Source organism: Melanostigma gelatinosum, assembly GCF_949748355.1.
Source record: "Melanostigma gelatinosum genome assembly, chromosome: 14".
In the NCBI taxonomy this organism is placed as follows: Eukaryota; Metazoa; Chordata; class Actinopteri; order Perciformes; family Zoarcidae; genus Melanostigma; species Melanostigma gelatinosum.
The window spans coordinates 19,408,996-19,431,744 of NC_136647.1; the positions used below are offsets into that span (position 1 = coordinate 19,408,996).

The window sequence follows — 22,749 nt, forward strand, 5'->3', positions numbered from 1 at the left end:
CAATCATATGCATTTGTTTTATTCGTAATAAATGTTTGATATCACCGCTTCCTTTATGTCACTCAACCCACACTCTGTGGAATTGGGGTCAAGTGAATGTATTTGACTGAAATTAAGCAAAACAAAGGGCGCATCAGTGCATCTTGGTTGCACATTTCAATTGCAAGTGCAACATCACATGCGCTAGGTGGTGCGAAAGGTGGTAAATGAGCAAGTTTATGTGGTTTGATCATTGGTAACAAAATCTGTTGCTCAGTAGCGCCACTTGCGCTGGCCTAGCGGCAATACCTATCAGTCTTGTGTTATTACAGCCCTCATGACCACGACAGTATCAAGGTAGCCGCACTAACACACGGAACCTGCTGTCAGGACTGTCAAAATAAAACGTGCACCGGTTTTTGCATGTAGCAGCAACTTTGTGTGACATAAAGTAGTACAATAAACTAAAATATAGTATTTAGCCATTACATATATTTAACAGCTTCAGGTTTTCATACAGCAATAATCATAGTATTAGACATAATATTAAACAAAACAATGTCATACTTTTACTTTTCCGGAAACGTTGGCTACTTTCTGACGTGTGTCTGTCTGTCTTCGGGCGGCTTGACAAAGCTTTGACCACGAATGAGCCAATAGGCTGTGGAAGGCAGAGTTGTCCCTGTGGCCGCCATTAAAGAAAGGAATCCATGAATTCAAATGGAAACCAACAGGAACCGAGGCAGAAATTATGACCGAAATAATCGTTAAAATATACATTTCAAGAGGTTTTTACAGGATGTATTTCGTTTTTAGACACATTTTTGCGATGAAGGAATAAGACAGGACGTCTTTATTTTTTTAAGCAGAGACCGTTTTGGGGCTAAGGGGGAGGGGGAGAGTTGCTTCTTTGCTCTCCTTTTCTTTTTGTTTTATGAACATTTTTCGCAGCCTTTAATTAGTTTTTACTGTGTGCTTTTGAGATGTCGACGTAGAGCCCACACAGTCTCTTTTATGCGCTTTTAGCTCCGGCGGGGGAACTGCAATCGGAAGGTTGTTGAATTAACTATCCTCCAGCCAAATGTTCCAAAAAATATTTCTCGTTGATTGAGCCTGAACATCTTTTGAAAACACAAATTCGTCAATTGTTCTTTTTTTTCCTGGGAAGTGAAATGATGGAGAGTTGGATCTCGCAGTGAAGAAGGATGAGTTCTTGTTATGTACCAAACGGGGCCAGCTTGGAGGATTGCCATTCCAATCTATTCTGTCTGGTAAGAGATTTAAAACTAAAGGAAAGCAGCCATTTTTAACTAGCTGAACGGGGGCTAAGCTAACGTTAGCCACACAGGCATCAGTTGATAGGAGCTTAGCTAGGCTTACGGCCTGTCGAGCTGACATCATTTCAGGGCAACAAGGCATCCCAGGTCGCTCGTGTTGCCTTGTTCCCTTGTTTTAACACTTTGTCACTTAAACCTGGCTGGAGCGGTCTGTCTGACACAATCTTCTTCCTCTTACATTTCCATTTCTTCTATTCTAAAACTAAACATTCAAGGTTAACGACACTCTCTTGTTAAGCTTTATTTACTACATTGCTCTGGATAGAAACATCAACATATCGCCTGTTAGCACGGAAATACAATGTTGTGCATTTTACTGCCAAAAAGCCCGACTGCGTGTCCCAGTGAGTTACTTGTTGTAGCACTTTCGCCGTCTCTCCTCGACACCTTGTTTATTATTAACTTGCTATCTCGTTCGCATTACATTTCCACTATGTTTTTATCAAGTAGTGACCCGCTAAAGCAAACACCACATGCACTTCAGTTTGCAGCTTTAACTTCAGTTTGCGGAGACTGAGAGAACCACTGAGCATTAGCTGAGGAATGCTGTGTTGTTGTTGTTTTTTTGCACAACTCTGACAACTCCTGGAGGGACGAATGTCAATGCCTAATTTGCACACCTTGTCGATAAAAACACGCCCCTTACGCTTTGCCCAGAAAGCTCTTTTTGTTGTTGTTGTTGCAACAAGATCTTTTGTGGTAACAGTGTTGGTTTGCAAGCGTTAATTATTGATGTAATATCTCATCATCTTGTTTGCCAGTGCGGGCTTAATCTCCTCGGACTTCATTTTCTAGTATTCACACCAACTAGGGCACAGGCCCCAGGCTGATTATATAATCTGTGACATTTGTGGGCATTTCAGACAACTAGGTTACTACATATCTGAGCTACACTGTCTGCTACTCTATAAGGTTGTGATGAAGTGTACACAGTGTACCTTTCTCTATCTTATCATATGTTGTCAGTTGTGGCCAGCTGACATTAACCTAAATACACGTGGGATATGTAGTGCAGTGAGCATCCACCCTGTAGTCCAGTCTTCACACCAGCAGCATATGGAAAGGTGTTGCTTGTGTGTGCAGCTCCTCCTCTGGCTGTATAACCGAATACATGGTTCGGAATGTGTTTGTTGTTGCAGTTAATAGGCTTGTCGGCAGGCTTAATCACACTTTGACTTGTAGGTTAGCTGAAGAGTGTAATGCCTACCTGCTCGAGCTCCTCTCAACATCCTGCTTCCCAAGCTGGAGATGTGTTTTCTCGAAGGCTAAAATGTCACCCTTCCAGAAAGTAGAGTTATGTTATAGATTAAATGACACACGCCCACTTTGCGGTACAGTGCCACAAGTGAGAGACCACAAAGTACATTGATCCTAGATTGATTTACTGTGTATGCAAAGGAAATGTTGTTCAACGTTAAGTGAGCAGCAGGAGTAGAAAGGTCTCAATAGTAATGTTGACACAGAATGTAGTATAATAACAGCATAGTGAAGTACTACACCGCTCATGCTACAAATTGACACAGCCTCCAATCTGTCCGCCCCCCCCCCCCCCCCCAAAGGTAACATTTTATTGCAGAAAAATCCCCACTCTCTCAACACTAGTTAGTTGGGTCGATTGTGTGTGCTGAACTCGTAATTACAATGTTTACGACGGCACTTGAAGGCAGCGTTGGCCACAGTGGACAGCAGAGGTAGAGGCTGGTAGTTGTGGTGCTGTGCCTGTCTGGCTGACTTTTTCCTGCACACTGAGACTAAGCACAACACCACTGCTGTTATGACTCACTCACTGAACAGACTCCACTTTGTGGTTTTATGGTGAAAGAATGCGAACACATTGTGGGACTTTTTCCCCCTCCGTTTTTCAGTGGATAGTGTTCTCTGGAGTATGATTCTACTTGTTGCATACTTTTATTTGGGGGGCATTTCAAGTGGGTTTATGGGAATTAACTTGATGTGTAAATTTAGTTTAGGCTGTTTCTGTATTATTATGGACCTACGTAGCTGACATTTGTAGTTTGAGCTTCCATGCATTTCAGCCCCGAAGGTTCTCCGATTTAAAGAAGCACTCAGCAAAAATAATCAGTTTGGTGATTGCATCGTATGTGACAAGAGCTCTGTTTTAATTTCAATTTGAATCTTCTTCAACCAAAAATGCAAACACACACTTGCTTGGTCAGTGACCGGGTGAAGCTGAGGGAGAGGTGACAGACGGGAAGAGAGACTTGGTAGGAGAGGAGCATCTGCAACATGATTTGAGGGGCTTCACCTGTTGCTCGTCGCATATCGTGAGAGGCAGGAAGGCAGCTGTTTGAACACAGCGTTCCCTACTGACACCCAGAACCCTAAGTGGCCAGAGGGAAGATGAGCAGCTGGGATAATCAGGGGTTGTAATCCCCCCCCACCCCCAGTATGTGTCACCTCAAAGAAGGAGCACTCCCGTGCTGTATCCAGCACCTTTGGCCTTAGATTCCCGCCGAATGCAGCAGAGTTGTTTTTGGCTCTCGAGTATGAAAGATAAAACTTCTCATGACCCACGAGCAGTTGCTCGCATACTTCAGCATTTGCTGAAGTATGAAGTCTTTGAGAGAGGGGCTCTTCAGTTCTGCCTCTTCAGGCTCAGGAATACCTAAAGACAGAAGTTCATTTTCTTATCTATGATCCAGAGGTTTTATACTCCATGACAGAGCAGGGGGACAAAGCTACAGGCAGTGTGACTTTCTACACCGTAACTTGTTATGACCTTTTGGAGTGCTATTGAAAATGCAGTTTAATGGCAGTTGACTTCATAAATGATATCGCCTGCTGTGCAGCTAGAGAGGTGGCTTGTTTCAGAAGAAGTATCTTCAAAGACCTCTAAAGTCATATTTAAAGCTGGAGGAAGTTGTAGAAGATGTGACTGGAGTTAATGGCAAGGCAGATTTTTCTTCCAATGCTTGCAATCACTCTTTGCTTTTCTTTTTCAAACCCAGAACGTTGCCACCAAGCAGTGAAACACAAGCCTTAACGGATCATCTGTGTGTCCAGATGATGATGTGCAAACACAAAGATAAAGATAAACGTCTTGTCTCTTAACAATCAGCAGTGCAAATACTTGGCTGAAACAAAATGGGTAGGGAGAGCTGTTTCGTTGAAAGTGTCTTCAGACATTTTTTTTGTTTAATTCATAATAACAGTAATTAATATGAGCTCTTTAAGCTCTAGCGCTGATCCTCACTTTCTCAAGCATGCGGCCATACTGTATACGTGGTGAGACTACCGACTGACCAGAACCCCCACAAACGTCCGTGTTGTCACTTTTGAACTTCACAGAGATTCAGTTTCTCACCACATCCACACAGTATTGAGCTCAGCTACTCTCGCTGGGAATGTGAGGTAAAACTCGTTGGCTTTTTTTTCGCTCTCTGGCATCCAAGCAGTGCAGAAGAGAAAAGAGAGCTCTGAATGTCAGTGAGCACTTTTCAGCTCCACACTGCAGCCGGGCCACATCATGTATCGCATACATTGTTCTTTCACTGTAACAAACGTTTGCAGCACCTTTTCTTTTCTCCGGTGAAATTCAGTATTATTGCTGTCATTTCAGCACTTGAAGCCCCTGAACAGAAAACTGTTGATTCAAAAGTCTCTTAATTGTAATAACTGTGCTGTGTGAGATGCACCTGCAGTGATCATTGTTTCAGAGAAATGATTGGAAAGAGCTGAGGTAGATGTAATGCTTTTAATAATAATCTAGTTATCTCATTTCAGATAATAGGCACAAAGCGTTCAATAAGTCATTTATTACTGAGGATTTCTTGTTGACAGTAACACACCTCTATACCACAGTTGCTGTAGTGAAGGTTTGCATTGTGCCACGTGTTTCTAAAGGAAAGATTCATAATGTATTCAATTGCCTACTTGGCAGAGAAGCTGCAGCATAGATGCAAATGTCCTGATGGTGGCAGAAACGGTCCCAGAAAGAGGTGATGAATGGAACTGTAACGTAAGATGAATCGTCTGGCCTTCTGCTCTCGTAGACGTTGTATTTCAATCCGCACATTAACGGCAGCGGCGGCGGCGGCATTGATCAGCATTCCAGCTGCGACTGCTACTACAGCCGCCAAGTCTCAGAGAGGAGGCGGGTCAAAGTTTCCGTGCCCACAGGATGTGGTCGGTTGGTTCAAGTTGCCCTGCGTGAACAGTTGAACCGCAGTCACTGTGGTCAATAACAACAGGCGTGGCTATTTAAAAAGTCACCTGACACCAGGCTGGCCGTTTATTAAACTTTGATTGCCTTTTCTTTAAACTCCAGTTAACCAGCTGAGAAAATGTGTTATTGTCAAATGTGTTTTTATTCTATCTTTACTTGAATAACACACGTAATTGATTAGTATAAGTTGTCATCAGTTGGGCTAATGTTCACTTGATTGACTATAGTAATTGATTGTACCTGCTTAGTTGCTGTACTCGAATTAGATTTAGTTGGAGATTGGATAGAGAGCAGCTTGCCTTGCCCTATATTCTTTTGTTCTTGTAAATGTAACGTCTACTTGGAAGATGATACAGCAGGAAATGTCTCGGTCGGGTGGCCTCTTAGCTCTTTACTCTCACTCTATATGTGTCACGGCAGTTTCGTACGACTTCATGATGATGCAAATACAAGACAGCCCTGCTGTGTGCAGCACGTAATCATGTCAGAAATGTGTGATGCCAAAATGTATGAGGGGATGAGGCCCGTAATAATATCTGCGAGGAACTCCTGAACACAGCCCTGTACATGATGAAGCACACACCGTACCTCTGGAGCCTGGTCAGTAAGAGGATGGGGGGGGGGGGGGTGTTCACATGTGCACTGCTTACGGTCTGCTTTCACAGTTAACCGTCACTCCCGCCCTCCCTTTGCATTGTGTGCACAGATGTTTCCTGGCGAGATGCAGGTGTACTGTGGTGCTTCTCACACTCCAGCAGGAAGGAGCAGCCTAACTGCTGCAGCTCTGTTGGCGCACACAGACCTAGCTCTGCTGTCTGCACCCTTGGAGCCTGTCCTCAGCATGTGTAGCACCTCTTGAATTCCTTAGGGGTGTTCATCAGAGCTCATGATGCTTTGATCATGCATCCATACAGCTGCTGCGTTTAAGGGAAATATGCGGATGTCCAATCAGTGTTGAAGCAATAACTTCCTCAGTGCGTGCTATATTGACCTGTAAAGCAGAGTTCTTCTGCTTGTGGAGCCATGCCGGCAGTGCATAGATGTCCCAGGATGCATTGCTCTGAGCTTCTGACGCCTGAAGGGTTCCCGCTGGCTGTGACCTCTGCCTTTCTGCGCCGACTTTCTTCGGCCGCGTCCGCTGAATATCCCAGAGGCGGAGATGAACGATCCGAGCTGGAATAGCAGCCTGTAGTTCCTCCTCGCATGCGACTGCGTCACTGCCGCGTCATATGACGCCGCTGGATGCAGGAAAACAACAGATTTTTCAGCCGCAAACTCAGCTTTCTGGGTCAATACAGCACCATCATTTACCATCAACACTGATTAGACGTCCACGTAAGTAAAATAAAGTTCGGATGACTCCTTGGGCTTTTGTGTGCTTGCCCTTCACTTATTCCCTTGAGTTAGTGGTGAAGAACAAGTTACACACATGCTTTCTGTTTTCTGATGATGCATACCGTGCACACTTCATAAACCAGCCTGCATGCTGCTGTGGTGTATTAATTGGACAAGTGCAGGAGTCATAAATATAGTCAGCACTATTCTAACCTCTGGCTTATTAATGATTTGTCCACGTGTGTGTGTGTGTGTGTGTTCTCCATCCTTATTGCTTACTAACTTGTTGTTGTGATCCCGCTCTGCTCCAGCTGACGCCACACAATGCTCTGTTTTGACAGTCCGCCCCCCCCCCCCCCCAACCACCATCACAACTCGCACCACAAATCTCCCAGCTTATCCCTAGCCAGGCGAAACACCACCGCATCGCCACAACCACGGGAAATCACTTGTTCAGGCTCAGCGCCTCTGCTCTTGAGTTAAGATATCCCCCTGAATTGTAATGGATTAATTGGTTGAATATACAGAGGGACTGGTTGCCAACTCAGCCTGAACGGGATAGGTTTAACCAGCATGAAAATGAACAGTCCATGTTCGCACAGATTACTTGAAATGCCTACAGAGACAGATAGAGGACCAAGATTGGCAGCGGAAATGGGGCTGTACGCCTACAGACCCGTGCGCGTGTGTGTGCGCGTTTCTACATGTTGAGGTCGACATGGGTTGTCTGTCGGCGCTTGGATGATTAGCAGCAGTGCTAGCTAGCAGCGGAGCGGAATGTTCCTGCTTTAACACTTAATAACCCCGCCGGTGATTTACTGCCTATGAGGCTTTTTTCCTGCGTGTTTTGTTCGCTCTATAAAAGCCAGACAGCGTTTATAGAAAGGCCCCACCAGCACTCACCAATAATGAGGATTAAGGTGGAGAGACCACATTTACCAGCATTAGTTCTTTCCTATTTGTGTTCTGTACATGTTGTTTGTGGTGATATTGAAAGCTACCAAAGCACTAAATACACAGTTCTTTGCAGAAACAAACAAACGTCCCAATTTTTAAGGGCAATTTCCCTTCTTTCTTTTTCTTTTTTCCCATCAACACACAACGAGGCTCGTGTTTTGTCATTGAAAGTACTTGGTGGGTGAACTGCCCCGTAAAAGACGATTAATACCTGCTCTTTACACTGTGCTCAGCACACGTTTACTCCGAGGTGCTGAGTGGATCCTGAAGCAGCGACTCTGCACACTGACCGTCTCTTTCGCTCCCCTCTCTCCCCTCCCCCCCCCCCCCCCCCCCCTTGTCTTGCAGGCTGACTTAACAGGGATCAAATGGAAGCGGTTCGTGTGGCAGGGTCCCACCTCCGCGCCCATCCTCTTCCCAGTGACGGAGGAGGACCCCATCCTATGCAGCTTCAGCCGCTGCCTGAAGGCCGACGTGCTAAGCGTATGGCGGCGCAGTCAGCGGCCGGGGTGGAGGGAGCTTTGGCTCTTCTGGTGGGGGGACGACCCCAACTTCGCCGACCTCATCCACCACGAGCTCGCAGGTGGGGGCTCCTTGTCGTATACACATTCCGGGCATTTGCTAAACAACGATGCGTCTTTTATTAAGCTGTGCAGGTACGTCGGCGTTGCGCTGCTGTCACACAACGTGGGGGTCAGAGGTCAGGGTCAGGTGCTGAACAACACCCAGGGTGTAGGTTGTAGGGATTCAGTGACTGAGTTCAAGGGCTTTTTGGCACAGAGGGGATTCTCTAAGTGAAGGAGTCATTTGCCCTGCTGCTGCATGATAGTCAGGCAGGTGGTCAGCCAAGTTAGTTTTTCTAGTTTTGGCAAATTAGATGATTTAAAAGAGGGAGCGAGAGAGGACCGCTGTTCTACGTTTAGTCTCGACTAGAAATCCATGAATATGGAAATCCCCTCCCCATACCGTTTTGTTGGATTCACTCAAGGTTATAAAGCTAAAAGAGTGATGGCTGTAAAAGATAACGGGAGGTGTGGAGGGTTTGCAGCTTTTGTTCGAGACTCACTTGAACATCGATCACCCTGTCAAGATACGTTATTGGTCGTACAATGAAAAATGATACAGATTCTGCTGCCTGATTGTCAGGTAGGCACAGGGGAGGCACCCTGTAAGTGAGAGCCTCAGGGAAGTGTTCAAATCTGTGTAATCTAATACCCCCCCCCCCCCCCCCCCCCCCCCACACACACACGCACCCTCCTCTAACTGATGAGCTAGCCAGCCAGGCTGGTAGTGCCGACACCTGTAGGGTGACTCCCTCTCACACGCTGGGCTTCACAGCAGATGAGGCAACACCGTGCATTTTATTTTGACCAAGCAGAACAAGGAATCTAAAGTCACATGCTGTCTTTCCACAAAGGATGAAGAGAAAGGTGCAAGACGCTGGGCTCAGTCCCGTTTATAACTCAAGTGAGAAACGCAGCATGCGGGAGCGGCCATGCAGAAACGAGGCAAATGCATCCACCCCTCCCCACTTTCTCCTCTTCTCCCTCCTCAGTAACGGTAACATTTAGCGGTGGAAGATGGGGAAAGGCCATCTTTATTCATGCTCTCTGCCATGTGAATTGAACTTTGGAGTCTGAGCCGAGCACAGCCCGTCTGTGACCCTCCTTCATTATGGGACATTGTGCTTGAAGTGGACTCAAAATGGGAAGCGAAGGCTACGATGGTCCGCTCGTTCAGCCCTAACGGGTCCTGGTAATTACCTGAAGCATCTGGCTCAGGCCCGCTAATAGAGCGTGCTACATTTCAAGTGGGAGAGTGGTATGGAGAGTGTGGTATGGACAATCTATATTTGGACGATGTTGGGAGTCACTGCTGTGTTCTTAATCTGCCTTTGGGGAGATTAAACGTGATGTTGTTCGAGCGTCAGGTGATGGAAATTGCATAATTGAATATTGACCGGGAGATCTCGGAAAACGAAATCATGAATCATGTTTTGGCAGGTTTTGTTTTTGATGTGGCCCTCCTTGAATTTGCATTAAAACACCACACCTAGAGCACATGTGTTCCTCTTGAGGGTGATGTTGACGTGGACAGCCACAGAGACGTGCACGCCGAGCACCCGATGAGCTTTTTCCACATTCCCCACTCCCCATGTTTGTCAAGTGTTTTGCACCCTGACTCAACAGTGTCTCTGTGTGAATGGTTCCCAGATGGGCGGTATTATCGCTGTTTCCTGTTTTGGAAGCTGCGGCTCCCTTCTCTCCAGTGGAAGGCATCTTCCTCCTACTTCTTGAGCCTTTCCCCCTCCTGTAGCTGCTCTGTGTGTAGCCGCTGTGTTGCATTGTCGGTGAACTGAAGCAGAGCAGCCTCTCTAGAAGAATCTAAAGGCAGCCAGAGGGCTTCTTTTTCCTCCTCCAACCTCGACTCTGCAGCTGCTGATCGGTGTGTCCTGAGACCTGATAACGCAGCTGAGATGGGGATGGAGGAATGTCAGGACCTCTCTCTGGATGGCTATTACCTGTGTATGTGCACCTGGGGAGAGGACGCTACTGTCCTCTTCTAGCCCTTTAAGGCGTGAGTATACTCAGAACTGCTTGTTAGATGGCTAAATAGCTTATCGAATCCTCTGTCTGTCAATTTCTGTCATTTTCCCCAAACTGTCAATCTGACATTCACACCCACTTCACGCTGTGATTGCTAGCTATGCCTAGGTGAGAAAGGAGCCAGGGTTTGAACTTCTCTCTCTCGCTCTCCCTTTCATTCTTTGCACACTACTTACTGTCTCGTCTCCTGAGAACAACACTAGGAATGCCTGTCAGGAGAGACTGTCTATAAAATGTGCGTCGCATCTCCTCCTCTCTGCGACGATCAGCTGTCCACCCTGCCTTCGTGTGGCCGGTCTGACCCGCCATGAATCGCCATGAATCGCCATGAATCGCCTTCAGCCGTGGTTCGAGAACACGTCGTGCGAACCGGGTCTTTCGCTCTACAGTAATTCCACCCTTCGTGCAGTGGACTACACAAAAAAAACCGTGATCAGGGATTTGTAAAAGTTATATTGGCTCTCTTTCTTTCATCCGATCCGTGACTCTGATCTGTAAGACGATCCGAACGGTGAGTCTTATGATGCGTTGCACCGCTATCTGAGAGCCACGTTATTTCCTGCTGGGTCTGACCATCTAATTGGGAGTAAGGGGATGTCATGTGAATGCTGATAGAATTAGGTTTTCTTGGTCCTCTGTAGGGATGGGTCGTGATATCGAATTTTGAAATGGTCATTAAATTATGAAAAAGTTTGCGCGGGAGACGGGAGGGAACAAACTGCGCTGTGAGCGAGGAGTGCAAGTTATATGTCTTCTGGCTCAGTTGGGTGCTTTCCTCACGAAGGCGTTAAAGCTTTTTTACAGCGCTGTGAGATGTGCTACGATGTTGCTGTACACACAGATGAAACATGCAAAGACGACTACAGCCGTCAAAAAGTGCTGGAACTCTTTCCCCTGAAACAAATGAGGTGGAGTGCAATCTGACGCTCTAAAGCGTTTCTATACCAGCGAGTGTTGTCCATGCAGACAATGACAGGACCTGCCCGACTGAAATGTCCCAACAGTTGTTGCCTTTGAACCACCGCACACTGTTCAAAGTATTTTCTGTCTGCCTTTTGTCCTAGCCTGGCTCGGGATTAAAAAGCTTTTTTTCCTTTTGCGTATTCAGCCTCTTTTTAGTCTTATGGCAATGTTGGCGTAAACATGAAAATCCGCTCTTTTCCTTTCATTTCGGCAAGCCGAAATGGCGCTTACTCATCCCACCCCACCCACACACACACACCCCTCCACCCTCATTAGATTAGCGGCCTGTGAAAGTCTTTTAATTTTGAGCAAGTGCCATTTCTGTATACCAGCGTGCCAGTAATCCCTTCTCTCCAGGGAGATGAGGGGAGAAGGAGTGAGCTGGAGAGATGAGAGTAGTGAAGGGAAAAACTTGAGGGATCTTTTAATGTCTGCCGCTTAATCACCATTGAAGGAAGGGTAAGGGTAAGCCCCCCCCCCCCCCCCCCGCTCTACACTGTGAAGGGAGGCAGCGAACGTGAAAGTGTCCCAGCCCATCAGCTGAGCTCATAAATCTTTGTCCAAACCAGGCCACTCGTCTTAACGCCCCCGTGCTCTGACCACCGCGTCCCATCCTCCCACCACGTGTGAACTCACAGATCCATCACCAGGCTGGAATTTCGGGTCACGGATTATTTATTTATATCATCTTTTTCAACAATCTTGGGTACCTGAAGTGTTCTTTATAACCACAGACGGCACTTTAAAATGATGTGTTGGCAATTAAATATATAGCGGCTCATTTTGGATTGGTGTGAATGTCTGACGCTCTCACACTACTTTAACTCCATTACTTGTAACAGCAATGACACCAAATGTAAGCAAAGCAGCTGAGGAGACGGCTCTCTCTACAGCTAACCTCGGTTATAATAATAATAGTAATATTCATATCATCGGTGAGTTATGACAATTCAAACTGTTCTGTGAAATGCATTGATCATCTGTCGCCACGGCTTTCATTTATTTGTTATTTCTCAAAATGTACGAAATTATTTTGCACAAGTTTTCAGTAAAATTTTAAAATACGAAGTACTTTTCATTTTTCAAATGTTGAATCCACACAGGAGCAAACCAAAACAGGCTTATAATGACTCTTATTAATTACCTGGAAACATGCTACATGTGAAATGACCTATATCGGGACGAACCATTAATCAATGAATCAAGAAAATCTACAGATCATGACAACTGAAAGTACTTGTCAGCTGCATCCATAGCGATCACTTTCAGATAAGACGGTTAAACGGAGGATTTGCTCCGTTGTGTTGGTTGAATAGTTCTGTGCTGCTCTTTACTTTTTTACAGCTTGCATCAAGCGACGCACGACGGTACAAATTATGCTCCTTTTTAACTCGCTATATCTGCTGATTATCTTTAATCTTTCGGTACTTCACATCGGTTTCCATTCAGATGGTGTTGTTTTTTTAATGTGTTTTTTTTTGTAGAGTAATGTTGAGTAAGTCCTGTTACCTGCCCAGGATGTTTGTTTTTGTTTGTTATTTTGCATGACTAATCCTCGTGGGTGTTACATTGTCTCCATTGGACTCACATAGACCTGCACTGCAACATTGTTTTTGTCTGTGTGTCTGTCTGAAGAGGGGAGTGTTGCAGCAGGCGTTGCATGATGAACGTGAGATCGTTAGGAACACTTGACGTAAACCAGACGCATGTTTGAGAGCTGCTGGAGGGAGAGACTGAGCAGGAACAAGTGACAGGGAGAGGGAGGAGGAGGAGGGAGGAGTGGTCTTGGCAGAGGAAAGCAGACGGGATCGCCGTGGCACTTGATGTAAAAGTATGTGTAGGCAGATTTCTGCCACTTTTACAGAAGAGCCATCGTCCACAGAGCACTGAAGCAGGACTGACGGTTTAATTGCAAAGTGCAAACAGGGTTGATGTCTCTCTCGCCATAGATTTGAGCCCTGCTGCTCTCCTCATTTTCTCATGTCTTTGAAATGTTATCAGTCACACTGATCTGTCTCTTCAGCCAGCAGTAGTTTGACCTAAATCCTATTTAGTTTCTTCTTCTTTCTTCTCCCGTCCTTCCTCTTAATCTGCTGTCAGTGCCTCGGTGCCCCTGCTTTCTTTTCTTGTTGACTTTTTGCCCTCTTGCCTGCCACGGCTCTCAGGATGGCCAGGCCAGCTGCCGAATCACTCAAAGCAAACTTAGGGAGGGGAGAAAAAGTTCTTCTCTCGTACGTACTGTATCCCATCCACATTTACTAGAAATTGAACTGTCTTTATACTGTTGTTGATTCACATTTATTCTGCAGTTGCTGTGAATTTTTTATGGGAAATTGCTGTTTTCCTTCCTTTTTCCTGCCTCTGCCCTGCTTTCTGTGTTCCTGATCTTATCCCACTGTGTGTGTGTGTGTGCGCGTGTGTGTGTGTGTGTGTGCACCTGATGAATTAGTTTGTTGCTCTCAATATTATCGGGCATGCAGCCCTCTTTACTTGGCAGCTAGCCTGAGGTTGTTTCCCCTCAGTTGCATGTCATTTTTTCGAGGCTAGTTGAGCACTCACATTGCGTCCATGCAACATTGCCGTCTGTCTGCTCAAGCTCAGGAGAACATAAAAGCTCTCAGCATCTCCTCAAACCAGCGTTTAGACCTGCAAGGCTGGCACAGGGGCTCACAGTGTGTCCTTAGTTTAAGGAAGGAAATCAATGCAATTTCCTCTTTTGATAGCCTTTGAATCATCCACATTTGAAATACCTTTTATATCGTCCTTGGCATTACTCTCTTAATAATTGAATAGGTTTCGATTGACTTGCTTCTGGACCGGCGTGGGCCTCCCCGGTGCCTGCCAAGCTGACGCGATGGGTGGGTCACACTCACACACCCGGTATTTATTTTCGTCTGTGCTCAGACAGAGACGGCACACTTGGGGAGATGTTTGCCGGAGACTTGACTGAAAGGAGCTTAAGTGCTGTAGGCTATGAGCAGTGGCCGTCAATGAGATTAGATCAGCGTTCAGGCCAGCGCAGAATGGGATTCAGAAAGCGACTCTGATATGGGTGTAACAGTGCATTTATTCATCCTGAACAGCTCGGTGCATGTTCGGTGTGCCACATGAACCAAATAATTATAGTCCTGTGAGCCTAACAGTCTAATTACACTGTAACTCTTTGCAGGTGTGGAACAGAAACTCAGAAGTGCAAGTTGTGCCAGAGTGTTGGCAGTTTTGTCGCTTTCTGTCTGCTGGTTTGGCTTCTCTCATGCACTGTTATACAGGCTGGGACAGTGGAGATCATCCCATATCACTCACTGTTTGAAGGCATCATGGTTTGCCAGTCAATCATAGCATCACTGGACAATGTCTGGCACACTGGGTACTCATTGAGTGGTACCAAGGGTCAACCGAAAGCCGGGAACATCTTTGTTTCTGGAAGTAGCGACATCAAACATTCCCCCATGGTGGTTAAGCAGCGACTCGCTAAAACCGCAACAATGTCGGTGGGAGACGCACCGTTACACAATTGCGGAAATGTCATCAGTTTAGTAAAAACTAATGGTATTCATACATTGTATGCACAGTCACAATGCAATGTTCCTGCATGTGCACAAAGATTTATTTTTCTGTAATTCCACATGTCTTTTTGACACATTTGCAAAGGACAATGTAGATATTTACGGCACAATAAATGGAAATAAAACCTTGGTTTTCCCCGCTCACAAAACAAAAGCGGGGCACTACTGAACTGTGAAACTTTAAGCTCCTGCGTTTAAGCATTGGATTTGCCAGAGGGTGACCATGTCCCAACTCTCCTTCAGTGATTGTTGTTCCCGCCAGTGAAAGCACAAGAGCCTATTCACAGTTACCTGTGTGTGTGTGTGTGTGTGTGTGTGTGTCTGTGTGTGCTGTAACGTAATTGCTCACAGCTACAGCTCATGAATTCAATGAGTGTGTTTGGTCAGTGACATTGTTATTGTGGAACTGTGCTCAGAGTTGATGTCGTCCACAGGAGCAGTCGGTGTGTAAACATACTCTTGAGCTACAATGTGGAGAGTTTGAGTTCAATCAATGCCTTCTTCCAAACAGAAAAAAAGAGTTTGTGATGTTTGCTGTTACTTTAAGTGACACTTTGTTTCTCAATTCAAAGCCTAGTGATAACATATCATCAGTTACGTTAAAGCTTGATATTGGTGATCCAGTGTAACGTGTCAATAGGTTTGGTATGACAGTTTGTGCTTCCATACTTCATCTTGTAAACACTGGATATCCCTATTGGTGACTGCCATCTGATGTGTGAGGCTGCTTCATGCTACGCCTCTCCCACAGCCAGCAGCATCATGCACCATTCTCGCTGTAGAAGTGAATGGAGTTTTATGTGCTGTCAAGATTGACATTGTTTGGCTTGGAGAGTTCTGTCAGGTTTGAGAAAATGGCACCAAAACTCTGAAAGCTTTCCACTCCTCTGACATTTTTCTGTCTCTCTCTCCCTCTCTCTCTCTTCTCTTCCTCTCCAGCCGAGGATGATGGGCTGTGGGAGAACGGGCTTTCCTACGAGTGTCGCACGCTGCTGTTCAAAGCCATCCACAACCTGCTGGAGCGCTGCCTCATGAACCGCAGCTTCGTTCGCATCGGCAAGTGGTTCGTCAAGCCCTACGAGAAGGATGAGAAGCCCATCAACAAGAGGTACGTTGGCCCCACCTGTTCTGCTCCACGTTGTTCCTCCCTTTTATGGCAGTGCTCTGCACGTGGACCTGCTCTTTGGAAATGGGTGTTTTCTTTCTTTTAGGCACGTTATGTCTCTTGTGGGACGTGGTCTGGCTGAGCAGCGCTCCAACTGACTCAGGATTGACAGTTTTTATGTGGATGCTGTTGAACCCACACTTGCTGGGTTGGGGGTTCTGTTCCCACTGGCCACACTTGATACAAATATATGTGTTCATATAGATGCTCTGGACAGAGGCAGATATTAAACCGCATATATTGTACCAGGGATTTCCTTTATCATATATTATGTGCCTCTGATTCAAGTACCTTATGATTCGATGAGTCCAATGCAGTCTATTTGAGCACATTTGTGTTCCTTCTTTAACATTAAGCTGCACAGTGCCTGCTGAGGCTGTCACCATATCAGATGACGGAAATAATAAATAAATAAATAATCGTTAATAACGATATTAACGCGATATCTATATATATTTATAATTTGACAGTAAAAATTAATTTTTAAACATGGAAGTTCAAGCAGTTTTCAACGGTATGAGTTTAGAGGTGTAGCTCAACACAGTGATCTTGTGCTTATACCCAAAGCGGCACAGCACTGTATCATTAGTTCAGTTGAAACCGCTGGCTGCTGTGTTTTTATTTCGGGAGCCTTCCCTTGCTTTCAGGTTGCTTTGCATCTCGTTCTTTAGTGGTTCACTTCTGACAGCTCCTGTACCCGAGGCAAACAACAAACGTAGGATTCTAAACGGATGAAGCTTTATGCAACATTACTGATGTCTCATATAAAAAAAAGTCTGGATTGAGCGGCGGATCAGCTCAGGACTTCCCTGTATTGTGCACTACATTACAGTTGTGATATGAGGTGCTGTGTGTCTCCTATCCTTCCTCTGAGTGTGTCTGTGTACAGCTGAGACGTCCTCCACCTCCTCCGTGCTATCGGCTGAGCTGGATTTCTCCCCTGCAGTCTGGGTTTATTGATAAGAGACGGAGACGCCGGGTAGTGAGGAGAAAATGACCGCAGCAGTTTTTAACCTCCACCAACTCCCCGACTCTCCCTACCTCACCCAGTCTCCATATTTAACACACTGCTGTTGTTTGTAAAGAAATATATAACGATGGTGTGAGGTGTAACAGATTCTGCGCTCTCATTGTGTAGCACCTGCAGGGTTGTGTCTGATGAGGAAGCAGACGGCAGCGTCTAAACTGTGAGAGTGTCTCTAGAATCATAGAGGCCGTTCTAAATGCAGTTGATAGCTTCCATACTTTTCGGTGTTATTGTTTTTGGAGTTGTTGCCAGATTTCTCAGTCAGGTGACCGCGGGGGCCTTGCAGCGACATAATCCTGCGTGTACACGGACACACACGCGTGTGTTTGTTAACAGGCTGGCAGCGCTAATGCAGAATCTTTGTCGGCCCTGCATCTGTCCACAATGACGCTCATTTGTCAGGACAAGTGTGATAGATTCCCACTTAACTGGCAGAATAATAGACAAACGCTGAGCCACTTCTCTTTTAAGCGATATTCATGGCTTGTTTTTGAGCTGTACTGCCTCTTAAACCAGTATGCAGATCACAGAGGGCCCCAGTGAAGGGAAAGAAAAAAAACAGAACAATGGTCTTTTCCTCTGCACCAGAATTCACAGGCCATTCTCTGTCTGTGTGTCTGTCTCTCTCTCTCCCTCCCTCCCTCCCTTCATCCCCCTCTGCTGTCACAGAGCAGACTGGGCAGGTTATAAACAGTGGTGCAACCACCCTGAATCTTAGTTGTCGTCAAGGATGTTTTCCCTCTCCCTTTGGTGTGTTCCGCTGGGCTCCAGCCACGCTGGGATTTTGACAAACAAAGCGCCACAAAACTGATGGAAATTTACAAGACCCCTTTTGTGTGTTTTTTTTTTATTTTTATCTGCCGGCTACTGCGCCCAGACCAGCTGGTGTGACAGTGAAACATTTCCTCAGCTGTTATTGATGTGGGGCGGTGGCATTTGTAATTCTTGAATCACTCTAGGAATGCTGGTTTTAGTTTCTGTGCGTCCCACTGTCTTATGCTTGCATGTGATCCAGAGCTCCTCTTCTCTTTTTTTTCACGCGTTTTGTCAACATAAAGATGCTCACGTTTGTCGAGAGCTCCGTGTTCACTCCTTGGGGAGACTTTAATGTCAGTGCTCAGATCTAGCATCAGTCTCAATGACTTGCTGATTCCACAGGGAAAGATGTTGAGCATTTTCCAGGGAATTCCCACTCTTATTGTCCGGCGAACTTAACTGTGGATTCACTCCTGTCGTTCCTGGATACGTTTCCTTCCTCCCTTAACACAGAACCACACATTAAACAGATTAGTTAACAGTGTTTGCCATCACCTCATCTGTCTCCTCAAAGCACCTTGTTTGCCTTTCATGGAGACGAAGGTCAGGCTCTTTGTCTCAGTCAGAAATGGATGAACAGCAAGGGAAGTCGGCAAGGCTTTAAACGCACATGTGACCTCGAAGTTGTCATTAAATATATTTGTATAATGAAATTGTTTTCTTAAGAGCATTGGCTGTATGGTCCTAATAAGACAAGTGTTCAATAACGGCAGTTCAGAATTTAGGTTGGTGTGGTTGTTTATGTGCGACATCAGACATCAGACATCAAATGTTGCCTTTTGGAGAGAATCTTGATTGATTCGTCAATTATCTTAGAACATTGTTGTAAATTCAATATTTCTGAGTTCTGGACAAAACAAGAGATTCATTTGATGACATCACTGTGGGCTTTAGGTAATGTTGACAGACATTAATATAGGTTTTCTGAACCCATCAATTTATCAATAAATTAAATAAGAGCAATCGGATCAACGGACTGTGAAAATGCACCATTGTTGCGCGCTAGTCACGCAGGCTGCTCAGATCACATGTGCGTTTGGGAAACACTGGCTGCTGTTCTGACCATCAGGCAACTCCTCTGCAGCATCCAGAGTCTCCAGTTGGTGGAGGCTGCGGCCAGCTGACAGTGTTCATAACTTCAACCCCAGACCTCAGCCTGTGTTAAAATGCTTACATCCTCTCTCACTCACTCTCTCACTCTCTCTCACTCACTCACACACACTGCTCTCTGTTTTAGCCTGATGTGTGTGGTAAGCAGCAGGCAGCAAACTGAATTCTCAGACTCTTTGATATCGATAACTTCTAATCGAGCCTCCAGTTGCTCTTATCTCCTTTTCATGTCAAAGTTAGAAGGAATCTGCCATATATATTTTACATTACGTTGAGAGTTAAAAAGCAATATTAAAAAGAAATTAACTGTTTTTAATATGTGTTAAAAAAATAGATCAATGCACATCGATCGGTTGAAGCCTTTGTTTGTTTATGTGGACTGCAAATGCAGCGGTGTGTGTTGATTACAGCTGACAGTAATTCTCTTTGTCTGGAGTGCAGGCAGCTCCAAGTTGTGCAGCGTGGTTGTTTCTGTGTGAACCTTGTGCTGCTAGGTAGACTGTCTTCAGGAAACAGAGAGAGCGGGAGAGAACACAGGGGAGGGAGGGAGGGAGGGATGGAGGGAGGCAGGGAATGAGCAAGGCAGAGCTCCTCTTGGTTGTCATGGCAGCAGGGAAATGCACCACGGGATGGTGTGTTTCCAAGGTGAAGCGGGATGCCCACGCTCTATTGGTCAGCTTAAGGCAGACTAAGGCGTCGACTTGCTCCTAATTGGCTGCCTTCTCGAAATTCTGAGCAACGTTAAATCCAGCCTGCTTTGATGTTTCAGTTTGATCGGGACAAAAGGGACGTCGCTTCTTTTTATTTATTTTTTATCTGCTTGATATGCGCTCCGTTTTAAAAACCATGGAACGTGGTCCCGCTGCGCTGCAATCAGGAGAGAGTCAGATTCCTACTCCACTGTACTTGAAGATGTGTAGCTGGCTGTGCATTTAGTCGCTGTTGTCTGACTGAAACTATCATCAACAAATCAAGCTGTTGTCAAACGAGGCCAGCGTGCCGCAGCTCACATTACAAGAGCCAACGATAATATAGTTACACAATAACAAATATGCCTGCATAAACACACGCGGCTGTCTGCGTTCGCCTGCAGGGCTGCTGCGTGTTGTGTCGCCGAGCACATTCTCCTTCTATTGTTTTGGCCCGACGTTGGAAGGCGAGTGTGTGTGAGTCCTGGTGCGCTGTGTCAGGCTGAAGCAGAGCGCAGCACTCTGCTAAGTAGGACAGTGCAGGATAAAGGGCCACTGTCTCCAGTCTGGGGCTAAAGCGCTAAAATTATCCCCTCCCTGCTCCCAGCACAACACAGACACACAGGGAGACGGCCACACAAAACATGCTCGTCAACAATCGGCGTGCCAGCCGGTCCACACAGAGGGCAGTCGAGGAGCTGGCGCACAAGCTTTTGGTTGGAATTATTGGCGGGAGACACGAGAAATGCGGCCAGACGAAACTGCGTCTCTAACATGTGGTGTTGGAGACGCCCTGGTCTCCCCTAGACTTCATCAGTCTCTCTAGCCGCAGGAACTCCGGGGACACTCGGCTGTGGGACCATGTGACCCGGCACTCTGGATTTATCATGTTGCTGGAGAGATCCTGTCCAGAAGATAAATATGGCTCTTAAAGGAAAAATATTGCTGCACAATTATGTTATTAATAGCCCATTTCCCATTGCTTCTCTTTGGTGTTATGATTTAAAGCAAAGTCTTTTGCATCACTGACCTTACAAAGACCCTTTAATTAGTCTGTCAATGTACTTACTTTAACCCTATGCCCCCCATTTGAACTCTGCCATATTATTTATGTTGACTGCACTGGTTCAGAGAGTATTCATCCATTGTGTTATTACCTGACAGAAATAAGTCATAATTTCTCTTGTAAAAATTGCTTCCTCTCAGTTGACAAGGATGGATTATATCTTTCTATCATGGTGAATAAGGAACTGCATTTCCAATGAAAATAAGCAGTGTGAAAAATGTATGTAGGACAATGTACTTTTTAGAGAAACTGAAATGATATGACACATTTGTGGTACATTTGTGTTTTGACAAGGAGACATTCTTGGAGACGAAAATTCCTCTGTTGTTTTTTAACGTGCAGTTAATTAAGTCTTGACGAATGAAATGGCAGGAGTATAAAAATCGCAGTATATCGAATCTGTCATTTAACAAAGTTGTTCTGCTCAGGTTAACTAAATGGGGTAGTGAAAGAGTAGCATACTCCTATTCCAGATTTTGGAATGCTAGAGGCCTCAAGAGAACAAGGGATTTATCTCTCATTACCAAAGTGAACAGGCGTCAGGGTCTCTCTGTGTGTCGTAGCACTGAGGAAACCCGTATTGTGGAATTCAAGGGTAGCGGCAGGGACACGTTTCTCTCTTCGCGAGAGGGAATCCTGTGTCCTTACATTTCCTCCGCCTGCTCTTTGTTCCCCCGCGCTTCACACAGCCGCTGCATTGCTCCCATTCCTCCCACCTCCCTACGGGACCAGAGGCGATGGCAGAGCGAATTTCCAAAGAAGTCGTCATACTTAATCCGCCAGACGTCCCTCCCTCTGCCTTCCTCTCTGTCTTTTTCTCAGTAACTGTGATTGCTGCAGTGCTGTCTTTAATCCAGAGGTTCAGACAGATGGCCACATTTAAAGATAATCCCTCATGTGGCGCTGAACCTTTCACCTCATCGCTGGAGACTACAAGGTGACTGCATTGTATTTACAGATTTACGGGATCCTCGCCACAGCGTACGGCAAACGCCAGAGAAACCTTGAAGTGAAGTTACTCCAAACAGTTCAGATTCACTGCACAGGCTGATAATGCAGCTAAAGAGTCCTTAAGACACACCTGAGGGCTGCGGAATGCATAATCCTGATTTAGAGCCGGGGATCAGGGGGCTGTAAGTGATCTGGTTTTTATGTTTCCTCTCACTGTTAAGACTGCGCAGCCATCGGCCAAAACAGCTCCCGATGCATCCTCGAAGCTCGATTGATTTGAAGTGTTTATAAAAGTGGGCCGAGATTGATTCCGTTTTCTGAAATGTTTTTTGTGTTTAATTTGAAGTAATATCTAAGAAGTGAATGTCATGCAGTGTCAGTGGAGTGATCCAAGATGCATTTTAACATCCGGCCTATTGGAACACAACTTTGTGGCTTTCAAAACTGATCAGCTGAGTTGAGCTCATTGCACACATCTTTTCCAGCTTCATTAATGGAACTTGGCAACACGACATTCAAATACTGCTGGTAGTGGTTCTGATGTGCAGCTTGATTCTAAGTCCGTGTTTGTTACCTCTCCGGTACACACCGGTTTCTGTACCGCGTTATGCTCGGCATCATTTCAGAGTGTGATTAGTGTAACAGATGCTATCAAAGCGTCAACAAGTGAACGTCCACTGCCATGCACAGAGCATGAAGAACGTCCTATTTGTCCACAAAGACACTTGATCAGTCGCCTTTCTTGCATTGTACTGAGGCCAACACGCATCGTTGATTTACTTGGAAAAAGCTTACATAGTCTTATCCACTGGCGCTAATGTTGACAGCTAATACTATTGAAAAGTAAAAAGGGAATATACTGTTTGTAATCTCCCTTTAATTTCAGCTGAATATTTAATTGAATAAAGCACATGATGCCTGGTCATCTTTGAGGCTTTTAATCATCCATTCAGTAAATGTTTGCATGCACCATGCGCTGTGAACCTGGTATTGAGT

The 22,749-nt window shown here is 45.6% G+C and overlaps 1 protein-coding gene across 2 annotated transcripts in view; it reads left to right on the forward strand.

The window, feature by feature from the left end:
- Positions 1-694: 694 nt before the first annotated feature.
- The window catches only part of med13a (mediator complex subunit 13a), a 65,027-nt gene continuing 42,972 nt past the window's right edge, over positions 695-22,749 (forward strand). The window contains exons 1-4 of one of the 2 annotated variants that reach the window (XM_079283900.1): positions 695-1,032; positions 1,148-1,250; positions 8,143-8,377; positions 15,869-16,037. In XM_079283900.1, coding sequence (XP_079140026.1) covers positions 1,185-1,250; positions 8,143-8,377; positions 15,869-16,037 — 470 coding nt within the window. In that variant the 5' untranslated portion in view covers positions 695-1,032; positions 1,148-1,184. Of the gene's footprint in view, positions 1,251-8,142; positions 8,378-15,868; positions 16,038-22,749 lie in introns of both variants that reach the window. The other variant, XM_079283901.1, reaches the window with a different exon arrangement.